Consider the following 12,757-nt stretch of genomic DNA (forward strand, 5'->3'; position numbering starts at 1 on the left):
GGCGGGTGGGAGTGAGAATGTCTGGCCAGGTGGTCTTGTTCTATTGCTATGAAGATCAGTCTAGTGGAGTACTTCACTCATCAGACTTAATATTTTGTTCTAATTATTCTAGTTGGGTGCCTGTTTTTAGCCTCCTGCCCCCCTAGAAAATAAGCTTAAGTTATTTTGCAGCTTGACTCCCAGTTAAGTCCGTTTTATTTCTCCCCTTCAACCTACAGACCAACTGTAACCAAATGCTAATAAGAAATATGTATTTCAAGTGCAGCGAGTTCCTCTTTCTTTTAGGTGGAGTATTGGTTATGCAGTGAAGAGGAAGGGAATTATTCAAGGAAATGAAGGGAGCTGTTCTGAGCTGGCAGTTCCTTTGTTACTTGTCAGTCAGCGTATCCAAACCAGCACTATCTGTGTTGTCTCTCACCTGGTCTAATGGAGAGGCAGTAATGAAGGAACAGGTTCCAGATGTGGGACAGAAACCTGTAGGAAACTAAGAGTTTTTAATTTCAAAAATCATGGAACAATTTGCTTTCTAAAAAGCGAATTTTCCTGGACGTGAATTTTGACCCTATCAGATGTTTTTATGTACAATGTTTACTGAGAGGACTGGGTTGCTAGTTCTGTCACCATGATTGAACATTAATATCTATTTCTGAAGCTGAGGCATCTCTGGAGTCCAGACACTATGTCTAACATCATCTAACAATGTTCTGTAGCTGTAAACAGTGCAACCACTGTTTATAATGCCAGATAGTTTTGGGTAGATATCATAAATTGATTGTGGTGTAGTTGCTAAACTTGGTACTCCCACTAAAATAAAAAATAACTTCTTTTATGAATAATGAGAAATTACTCTTTGAAGCTGCGGCATTAGCTGGTGGGTGTCCCTTGCATTTAAGTATATATCCTTCTGAAACTTTCATGTTAAAATGAGTTTAAAAATAATTTGAAGTGTAAGGATACATGCAGTGTAGTTCTATAGGAAAAAAATGCTTGTTTGTATTTCAAACAATTAGCTGTTACCCTCCAATACTTCTTGTCTATTTGGTGAGGGTAGCAGTAAGGTCTACCTACCTCACTCGTAACATGCTGACTAGCTGTAAATGTGAAACTATCTTGCAACTGCCTTTCCTCATATTTATCTCCACGTATGCAATTAGCTGGCTTGACTCCTGAGGGGAGATAAGAATTCCCTAAACTTGTCCTGTACGAGAGCTGAACAAGTTAATGTTGATATGATAATTCAGAGTGGTAGTTTCTTCAACGACAATAAATGTGTTAAATGTAAAATAGTTGACTTTGAACTTTAGCAGAGAGGCACCATAATGTCTAGTTCATATGAGATTAGTTGAGTCTTCTCTGTTTTGCAGTTGGTCAAAGAGTAATTCATACTGGAAAAGTGTACCATGTAAACAAGAAGTCTGTTGTAACTGATCCTCTGTAAATATGTATGTTTCATGAATAACATGATTCAGTGTCCCCTGTATAATATTTTACTTATGAGTAATTTGACACAAGCGACTGGTTGAGTGCTTCCTTTCTAGAATCTGTAACTTTCCAGTGAACCAGGGAGTTCCTCAGGAGTGCTTAATGAAAGTATTGTTACTTTTTAAAAATAAAAAGTTAAAAACCAGTTTGGCTTGCCAAAATACAAAGCAAGTATGGTTCCACTGTTTAAATTATGATGTGTACTGGAAGTCTAAAATGTGTTCTTCATTTTTAAGGTGCCTCCTGATTTGAATCTGCAAGTGATGTGCTGTAAATGTGAATAGTTTGCTCTCTGCTATTTTTTTTAGGATTAAGAAACCAGTGGCTGTTTATAAACTCCCTCTGCATCTTTTTTTGCCGTCCTTTGGATAGAGAAGAGGGATGATGGGCTCTGCATGTGGTTTTAGTGCTCACCTTGTTTTTTGCGTAGTTCTGCAAAGCCATCCTAGCATTGCAGAGATTATGAATGGCCTACGAGTACACACACTGTTACATAGCACCGTTGCTGACAAATTGTGATAATTTGCTGCTGACAAAAGGCTTTCCTACAGGAGCATATGCAGTCCAATTGTCCTTTCTTCAGCTTTGTTTTTTAAGCTGTGATTCAGTCGTTTCATTTGAGTTAATGTAAGGTTAGAAATCTTTTTCTGTGTCTACAAATTCAATAAAAATAGGTGCCTAGGAAGAGACGTTGGAACCTTGGGTCCTGACTGAAGGCGACATCGCAGTGTGTTCTCATTTTTTGTTGGTAAAATATGCAATGGTGAAAGATTAAAAACTTGTAACTGCAGGAGAAGCTTTACTGAGAATTTCTTCCTCTGTAGGCCTCAGCAAATTCTGTGAGAGAAAGAGTTTGATGATGGAGAAAATACTAATCATGTATGATTCTGCAAGACATCATAAATCCGCAGAAGGAGGGAGGACATGACTCTGAAGTTCTAAGTCTGGAAAATATGCATGCTAAATTTTCAGGGACACTTTGGCATGCTATTCTAGAAAGCATGTGCTTCCAAGCTTTAATTCCTGTCCCACTCAAGACTTCGCTTTTGAAGTTGCCAAAGTACAGTCGTGTGTATTTCTGCATATAAATTCTAAAAAGTTTCCAGTGTGAAATATTCCCTGTTCATCATGTGATTTCTTGTCTACAAAGTAAATGCCTTGCCATAATTTGCATGTATAGCTGAAGTATCACAATAGAAGTTATTGTCTTGTGCTTAATGTTGACTGTTTCTCGTCCTTTTCTCAGGTTCTGTGAAAGCAGAGACACTTCAGAATAATCTCTCTTCTAAAAGTGAGAATGAAACACTAAGTAGATCACAAAATTTGACGGACAGCTTGCACAGTATAACCCCGACAAAAAAAGAGGCAAGCCCCACAAAGAAAGAGGCATTCGCAACAACAGCTAAAATCAATTCAGTGACTGCAGTAAAACCATCTACAGCAAAAGATGATTCTTCACCATCTGTCCCCTCTGGTGTGGTGACTGCTAGTCCAGTATCTCAAATGGATGTTGATGCTTCTGAAGATACTAAAATTGAGGAAGAGGATCTTCTAACAGATTTGAAAGACACACTAAATAGTTCACCACCCAGCATAAAAGAAACTATGGAGTTGGATGGAGGAGATGACTATGGTCCTTATGAAATGACATCGAATTCCAGATACAACCCAGACCTTCTAGAGATGCCAGAAGATGATGACTCTGACACCATCAACAATTACAATGAGGAAATCAAGACCCTTAATGAGAAGATAAAAGATGTTTCTGTCACAGGGTTGGAAGAGGAAGAAGACAGCCATTTCTTTTTTCATCTGGTTGTAGTTGCCTTCTTAGTAGCTGTTGTTTATGTCACCTATCACAATAAGAGGAAGGTAGGTATGCTATGAGAGGTTGAGAGAAACAGCATTAGTATTTAAAATGAAGTTGTATTGCCTTCTGTGCTTTTTTAATAAGAGGAACTTAGCTTTTTGGAGAATGAAATCTTTGACTACTTAGTCTTGTGATACTAGTACGCAGATCATTACTGTCATTTTTGTCTGCATAACAAAAATGAACTTGAGTCAAGCATTTTAGATTAGAAAATCAGTTAATTGATAATATCAGTAATCAATCAGTTCAGTAACGGACACTGGCAGTGTACAACATGAGTTCTATAAATGAGACTTGAGCCAAGATGCGCGAAGGTGATTTATCAACTAATTTTGTTTCTGCACAGGATTATAAACAGCAAATTAAGGAAGGTATAATCCCAAATGGTGTGGGAATATTCTTGTTACAACTGTGATAATGCTTATAATAAATATTCACTTTAAGGTGGTCTTTATATCATAGATATTCTGAGGGCTTAAGTACAAACTTTTAGGAAATGTTTAGCACTCTTTCTAGTTTTACAGAAAGATGTTAGAAGTTCGTGTTTTCAGGTAACTGTTTCTTCAGTACAAAGTAGCCTGATCAGTGTTATTTCAAATTATATTGCTGGCATAGAAAATTAACCCCAGCCCAGCCAGACCCAATACAGGTGCATGCACAAATTTGCAATTAAATCATAGGTTAGTTTTTAGATAGGAGGAAAATTTAGTGCTTATCCTTGTAGAGAACACTGATTTGATCAAGGATGTGAGTGACTCTAAAGGAATGCAGCTAAAAATACCCCAAATTTCTGCTTTACTGTGCAATGGCATATCTGGAATGTGCATTGCCTAGTCTTTATAGGGGAAAATGTTGAAGACTCAGTTACATTTGAAAATTAACTTTGAGGGAAGTTCAAATAAGTGATAAAAAATGCCTTGTCTTTGGTATATAAGTGAAATAATGTTTGCAGGATCATTTGGGTAATTGAAAAGCTGTCTGTTGATACTACTTTCTACCACTTAGAAATAATTTTGGGAACAGAAAATACATGAGTACTTTAAGTACATAGCTAGTGGCATGTATTTGTGTGAGACAACAGTCAAAATTGGTTTAGGCTCTCCTTTTTCTTTCCCTGTGCCCGCTTACACCATCCCATTTCCCCTTTTGCCAGTAAAGTTGCCCTGTCTAGTAAAGTGGATTCTTAGATGATGTCGGTAAGAAATAAGGCTAAATAGGGTGAAGATAATAGACACTTAAAAATATGATTACTTGAGTGCTTTGATTTGTCTTATAGCCTTTTTAACTCCTCTGCTGATATTGCTGAAGGGGGCACTGAGCTGTAATTCAGAAACATTTTATCAAATGACATCATCACTGCTTCTATTGCCTTTGTTTTAGCACCAGTAATACAATTACTTTTAACAAGGGTGAAATGCCAGAATGGGTAAGATGAATAAACTGACAAATGTCACCATCTGGGGATAGTTTAATAGCCTGTGTGCGCAGTACTTCTGAAGCTACACACGTATCTTTACTAAAAGACTTATGGGTTGAATGCCGTGTTTTTGCCAAACTGCAGCTGAGGTGGCCAATGAGTTGATGGCGAGGATGGTATGGAAATGGCTGGCTACTAGTGCCGTGTTTTATAGCAACAGTAATGCCACTGCGGGGATCAGAGGGGTAGAACTGTGATACCAATAGAACTGTTATGCCGTCTATCGAAACCAAAATGTTTCTCCATAGCATTAAATAAGTTGGCTGCTTTTTCTTTCAGATCTTCTTACTGGTCCAGAGCCGAAGATGGAGGGATGGCCTGTGCTCTAGGACAGTAGAATATCATCGTTTAGATCAAAATGTTAATGAAGCAATGCCTTCCCTGAAAATAACTAATGACTACGTATTTTGAAAGCACTGTGATTTGAGTTTGCTGAACTTACCACTCTTTGCCTGCCTAGTCATGTAATGATATTCAGGTATTCTAAATATGCTGCTTGTACTGAAATGAGATGTACTCTCTTTGACCTGGATGTTTTTGAGATTAAATCTCATGGAAGATCAAGGGCATGATGCATCTGTTTGCTACTTTGGTCAGGTTTTATATCAACTATAAAGATACAGAGTTTAATAATTAGTGCTCTTTCCATTCATTAAGCATCATCCCTTCTGTCTGGAGCAGTCTTAATAGTGGTAATACAAAAAATAAGCATAAAATGTTTTAGGTGTAATAAATTAATGACTTTGGCATCACTAAATCAAAGTAATGATCTCTTTGCTAATCACTTATATGGCTCATAAATCCCACTATATTGCAAACTTAAAATATAATTACTTTTTTCTGTGCTTAAATCCTGATGCTGCAAATCTTTCATCTTGTGGTGGTTTTTTTTTTTGTTGTTCTGTTGTTGCATAATTTGATCCTGTTTTAGGCAGAATAGCTAGCATGGCAATTTCATAATTTCTATATGAGTTCATGCAGTAAATAATTTAAAAATAATTGTGTATAACCCATTTTATTTCAGAAGTTATATACCGTATATGTCCTTAAAAGGCTCAAGATCTTTGTGAAGGTATGCAGCTTCTGGACTGTCCAGTTTTTTTTTTTGTCTAATGGTATTTATGACTATTTCATTATCTTTGTAATTAATGAATGGAAAATAAGCCTTGTTGAATAACCTTACTAAAATATAGATAGTTGACAGCCTTTCAATACATCAAAGTTTTCTATTGAATTTTTAGACAGCTGGGAAACAGTTATGTGGTTTGCTATGTGGGAGAGGCCTGAAAATGTAAGAATAATTTATTTTGTTATTATTCTGACCCAGGTAAAAGGCAAATGAAAGTAATGGTGTGTGGGGCTGCCAGTCTGTGGGCAGCGCACTCTGATTTTTGACAAACATTTAAGCATTAGTGTAAATCAAGTTACTGGTACAGTAGTTTGTTTTTTTTTTTTTTTTTTTTAATTGTCTTTTTGTACTTCCATTATTTATGTTTTCATGAGTTGTAAAATATAAAATCTTAGTTTTCTGTACATTCTGTTTGTGATTTAGTTTTCAAACTGATAAATATGTAAATAATGGTGGATCAGAACCCCATAGTTAATGACTTGGTATTCAAGTAATTATGTAACATTTTGAAAAAAACAACTTTACAGCTGTTGGCATGAGGAGTCTGAAGGCATGATACCATCTTATGAATGAAGTGCTAAAAGTTCTAAATCCTACTGTTAAATGCATTGTTTTCATAGCCACAAAAAGTAAAGCACAAACGAAATATCCCAAAACTCTTTTCTTGCAGTAATTTTTATTGTATGTGGACTTGTATCACTTAATATTTTGAATAAGATTTTTAAAATAAATGACAATAATAAGCTTGTGGTTTTTATCTTAACCGTTTCACTGCTTTTATACAGTACCTTACGATAAAGATCTTGCTTATGCTTGGGATTGGACAACCAGTTCAAAACCATCTTTTCTGTTACTGATTAAATTCACTCTGTCTAGGGGGTGTATGGAGTTTTGTTTTATGCATCTGTTAAGTCGTAGGTAGGGTAGATAGCAAAGCTTAAATGAAATCTTTTAAGCTGTAGGACGTAATAAGTTCATTAACAAGTAATTTTTTACCCAAGTTGTATTATTAATAATTCTTGTTGAAAATACTTGAAACTCTTACCCGAATGTCCCACGTTAAAGCCTAACACTGCTGTGATCAAGATCCAAAGGAAAAGGTTACTGTTCAAAGCTCCTTTGGGATGTTTAAGTGTTGGAATTGGAGGAGGTGGCTAATGTTTTTGCACCCAAGAAGTTTACTAGCTTTCTCCTTAAATAGCATTCATAAAGTGTAGGGATTTTGACAGTATGCAATAATATGTTCACACTTGGCAGAACACTTGTGTTTCTTTTCAGCTTGATACCAGAGGCCTTACCCAGAACCCTGAATGAGGTACTGAAGTGCCCGGCTGCACGCAAGTACAGTGATACCCACGTTAAAAGTTTGATTTCGAATGCCATTTTCTCTTCAGCCATCCCGTGCATTAGGCCATCAAGGCAGGCATTACATTTTCAGCCAATTGACTGTAATAGCTAGAATACTGTTTAAAAAATACAGAAAAGTAACATTGACCTTAATTAGTAGAAATAAGGCATATTTTGTTGATTTCTGGAGTTCATAGATGTGTTACCTTATTCCTTCTTGGATATCTTCCAAAGCTCTTGAAGCACAGGTCAACTAGCTGAATCAAACCAGTCTAAATGTTTTTCTTCCAGGCTTTCTGAATGTGTAACAATGTCCTCTTTCAGACTATATGTTAAAATGTTGGTGGAAGAATCTTGCATTTCCTTACCCTCCCTCCCTCAAATTGTTTGTGCTTGTGAAAAGACTGTCTGTAGGGAGAGAAATTTATTAGCTTTCCAACTTTTGAGCTGTCACTTCCAACAAACCCACTCTTTTAAAACTCAGTAGCTGTTGCTGGAGGAGGAATGCACACAGGTAATAGCAAGATTGCTTTTTGTGAGGGAAAACTGTCAAAAGCCTAATGTCAACTCAGTTACTAAACCTGCTTCTTTGCAGTTTGTTTTGCAATCGCATTTTAGAAGGCTCTTATGTTTAGCCGTGCAGTGACAGTACTTGTCCCGCAGCTTTAGTATTCATTAGGTGCACCTAAGAGTATTTAGGCCTAATGGACTGCAACTCACTTTGGCTGTACTGCAAATGTTAATAAATTCTCTTCTGAAATGTCCGTTTAGCTGTCTTCTCTGAAGATGCTCTTGCGTGAGGTTACCTTAGAGGAGGAAGTCATATCTTGAGCCTTTCGATCTTGATAGTTTTATCAGTGCTGAAGTCTTTTGCGTTAGGTAACTGATACTTGAGGTGATAAAATCATGGCTTGCCACGCGTATCTTCTCTAGCAGAGTGCAGCTTTGCCTCACTCCAAGTACTTCACTCCAAGCACTTAAGATGAGCAGTTATTCTTTGCTTGCTGTAGCTATTGTGCACATCCTCTTTATCTCACAAGTAAGAAAAATTTCTTTTAAATATTTGGTACTAAGGGCAGCTTATTTGAATGTTTTTAAATTCACAGGGAATTAGCATGAATTTGAAATCCTTGAAGTTCTTTAAACAGTGGATTTCATTTGGGGAATTGTCTAAATGGATTTTCTTCTAGGATGCTAGTGTGTTTTAAGTACTTGGGGCAGATCTTGCTCCATCAGGTTGACAGTGATTGTAGCAAGTTGCCCCAAGAGATAGGTTTGGTCATACCAAAGCAGAAAGTTTGCGGATGCATCTAAGCAAATGAATTTAGAGAATGATGTTTGTGGAATATCGTTATTCTTAAAACCTGCCCGCTGCTGATCTGCTCCAGCATTCGGCTGACAATGCCAGCATAACATAGAGGCTGCAGTACCGATTAACGCTGGCTATTTGTGTCCTGAAAAGGTGAATGCTAAATAATCAGCCTGTTCCCAAAGGCATCTTGCCATCCGGTCCCTGCACCGTGACATATGCTTGCTGCCCTTCACTTGTAGCGGGATAATACAGGACACAAAGTTAGAAAACTGGACTGTCACCTCCACCCTGGCTATCAGCTCTGCTGAATCTCTTCCCCAGCACACTTGTGTGTCATCCTATCATCTTGTTGTGTAAAGAGGGGGACCGCGCCCTTGTACAGATGGAAGATTTGAAATGCACACAATAATGTCAACACTTTTTTTTTGCGGATATTTTTTCATGCGCAATAGCCCTTGGGTTGTTGCCCGAACAGGGGAAGTGCCTTGCTGAACTGACTTGGGTAGTTGATGTGCCGTTTCCTAATAGTACCCATAAAGAAGGAAAGGGTTACTTACGAATCCGTTTTATAAGGGCTCCAGCAGCACCGGGAGAGTGGGGCATATGTCATCCATTGTGCAATAAAAGAGCCATTTGCTGATGAGGTAATCAGGATTGAACTACTGGTTTTTAATTTCTTTAATTGAATTTGCTTGTGGAAAATTAAGAGCAGGCAATCAAAAATTCATAAAGTGCTGAGATCAAATAGAGGAAAAAGCAAGCAGATTTATGTCAGATCTTACCAAAAAGAAATGTCTTGATGAATTTCTTTACTGAAGAAAGGAAACTTTCTCACATTAAGGTGAATTATGACTTCCATCAATATCCTGATAAAAGGAATAAAATATTCCTGAAGAGCTTTCTGATTAAACTTCTCAAGATGGAAATTGAAGCTCTATTTATGTAGGTTCTCGTTAGTGGTTGGGTTTTATGAAATGAGGAAAGAAATAATGAATAGGATAGTTTAAACAAATGATACATTTCACTTTTACTATCCAGGAAATCAGGTATTTTAAAATATTTATAGTTTAATTTTCATTTAGCACCAGTGCATATTATTCAGCTAAGTCAACTGTCCTTGGCTGCTGCTCAGTTGTATACAGGGTGAATAGAGAAAGGTTTATCTGAGCAGCGTGGTTTGAGTTACGGGAAATTAATTTGTGACGTGGAGATGAAAAATGTGGTATCTCTTAAGTAAATTTAAATGCTACAAAAATAATAGAAAAGGAAAGGGATATTTCTGTGGCTCTAACACAGACTACTATTAATATTAGAAGGAGAGGGGGGATGCTCCTACAGCTGTAGCTCAGGCTGGGGAAATCTTTGCCTGGTTCCCAAACAGGGAGCGGCACAGCTGCAGGCCAAGGTGGACCAAACACGGGTCAGGGATTTTCTAAGGTGTTGTCAGTTTAGGAAACTGGCGATAAGCCATGATGGCTGAGATTGTATTAGCTTTTATTGTCGGTGAAAAGCTGGCATGCTGAGCAAAGAGAAATCTGGCTCTCAGCTGGGACTCGCTTGGGTCTCAATTTTCTGCCTAAATCTCAAGGCAATGATCCCGCCCAGGGCTGGGGGAGGAGAAGGGCGGTGGGATCTGGCAGCTACTCTTGCTCTGAAAGGGAAGGAGCAGGTTCCCCCAGGCAGAGCTCTTCTGCCTGAGCTGCTGTCAGGAAGGTGACGGTTGCAGGTGGGCGGTGGGATGGTCCCGTGGGCATCGCTGGCCGTGGGCTTGGGTTACTGAGAGTGCCTGACACCCTGAGGGGAAGCAAGAGCCACACCACACTCCCCTGCTCTGGAAGGTAAGCAGGTTCCTAACCCAGTAAAGCAATTCCTCTTTCTTTTTTAATCTTTCTTCTTCCTGGCTTGATTTTCAGACATTTTTAGGATGCTGAGCTGGTTTACCATGCAGCCAGGCCAGTGCCAGAGCTGGCTCAAGGCAAGCAATGGGAGTTTTTAGGACAGAGATGGGGATGGTCCCCATTCAGTAGCCGCAAACTCTTAATTAGGTTTCTTGTAAAGCCGTTACTAAGCTCTGTGGTAAAACCAAGCCCAAACAAGAGCGTTTTACATGACATTGTAGAGTCCAGGTGAGCGACTGGTCGCTGCAGTCTCAGCGTAAGGGTTTTTGTTGCTGAGAGCCCAGGCCAGCCTGAGGATTTGAGGTTTCTTTTGGTTTGGGTTGTTTCTTACGGTAGTTTTCTTTTCTTGGAGGGCAATCCCCGAGCGGACTCACCGAAGAGGCTGAGGGGTGGTGCAGCCCCGTTGCGGTGACGATGTGTGCATGGTCCCCCAAGGCCACGGCACCTGCTTGGCCGTGCAGCTTCCCTCTCCTCTCCCAAATCCAAACCCAAGCCACATTTTGTGCTCCTACAAGGCTGAGTAGCTTTATGGGAGTGCTAAATCCTCATGTAAGGCTGATAGAGCAGTAATCTTCAAGGCCGTATATCCCAGCCACCACAAAGCAGCAGAACTAATAACATCATTCTTACGCCTTTTCTTTTATAATCAAGTATCCTTTAAAGGGGAGTCCCTATACTGGTTTTTATTAAACTTTTCTGATACAGACCATATGAATGTCCTCACTGTAATAAAAAATGGTTAATACCAGAACTTCTCAGCTTCACTGTTTCCAATATATCTAATTAGAAAGGGAAGAATGACACCTTTTATGTAATTGGTCCTTAAATCATTACCAAAATCATTTAGCAGCCTCCTTAAACTTATTTTTAATTACAAGCTCTATTGCCCTGTTAAGTTATTAACACTGAAAATCACTAATCTTGGCAATTTCCTATCTTTTATTAAAATGAAAATATGAAGGTCATGTTATTTGTATTGAGGTGCACTCATTGAGGTTTTATTAAAGATTGAAACCAGATTTCATCACTTTGTACTATTCTGTAAACAATGTTGAAACGGACGCGATTAAGCTGTTTAAGGAAGTTGGGGCTGTTAAGAACTGAAGTTCAGGTTCACAGGTGTACCAAGGATGCTGAAGTACTTCTAATTCAGATTACAAGAATTGGAAGACTCTTGCATTTGTTGATTGCAAAGCTGGTACTCATTATCAGCTCGCTCTGCGAGGCAGTGGAGTTGTGTTGTCTGTTTGTGTTAGCACCTGGCTGCCTTTCATCTTCCAGTGTCACGTGGTGACTTGTGATGACTGATGGAAGTCCTTTTTGTCCCTGCATTTATGTCCTCTTTGTCAGAGAGGAAAAGGGTTATGCTCTCCACATAACTGTTCCCCCTCTGCAAGTGAGGGACAGTGAATAAAACTTTCAAAAGTACCTACGTGGTGTAGTTTTTGCATTACAACAAGCTGTGATGGCTCACCTCAGGGTGTATCTTTTAAGGCTGACTCATGCTTATTCTTAATAGACCTGGTGTTAAGTCTCCAAATTAAATTGTGACAGGGTGACTGTTCTTGAGCTGCAGTCATCAGGGCAAGGAACAGCTGATGGTCCTTTATAAAGGTGCAAAGTGTTTTCAATATCTAAAAATTGTCTTTTCAGTATTAGCTGGCAAATTCTACCAGTTAATCTAGAATAGGTTTTAATTTCTAGTGCACGCTGACTGTGAATCCCAACAGCTGGAATGCCAGATGTTTAGAAAAGGAGAATTATATTCCACATTGTTCAGGGAGGGACAGACGGTGGAAGTAAAGGGTGTAATGGCATCATGCAGAAGTTAAGCTGCAATCTTCCAAGCAGCGATGTCACATTTTCAGTATCATTTATGGGAAAGATTCTGTGCATTTGTACAGATGCTCCCTAGAGAAGGAAAACTGTCCTTGATCCTATCCGAGTACAGAGGGTTCGGGCTGGATCATACCACAAAATGACAAAAAGGCTCTGTGGCACGTGTTTTCTTAACAGTATTGAGACAGTTTGAGAAGCAGTCTTCTTTTGGGCTCTTTGTTATTATGTTTAGCTTTAATACAAGGTGTGCAACTTTATACAGAGGTGGCTGTGGCATGGTCACACGTAGCAGTTTGGTGGTTCTGGGGGAGGTGTTAGCATCTTAAGTCCTTTGCTGAGGCCGTGTGGTTTGTGGTAAGGTCTTTAGATGGTGGTTAGCTTTGACCAAAAAGCTTGCTGCAGG

General features: G+C 38.8%; 1 protein-coding gene across 1 annotated transcript; it reads left to right on the plus strand.

The window, feature by feature from the left end:
* Positions 1–2,728: 2,728 nt before the first annotated feature.
* Positions 2,729–6,701, plus strand: LOC104167936 (chromosome unknown open reading frame, human C5orf15; the record flags this gene model as incomplete). The annotated part of the gene is made up of 2 exons (XM_009708341.1): positions 2,729–3,354; positions 5,109–6,701. Coding segments are annotated over 2 exons (758 nt in total), but the record flags the coding sequence as incomplete, so codon positions are not given.
* Between the last annotated feature and the right edge of the window lie 6,056 nt (positions 6,702–12,757).

The sequence above is a fragment of the Cariama cristata genome, unplaced genomic scaffold (assembly GCF_000690535.1).
Source record: "Cariama cristata isolate BGI_N322 unplaced genomic scaffold, ASM69053v1 scaffold11919, whole genome shotgun sequence".
In the NCBI taxonomy this organism is placed as follows: Eukaryota; Metazoa; Chordata; class Aves; order Cariamiformes; family Cariamidae; genus Cariama; species Cariama cristata.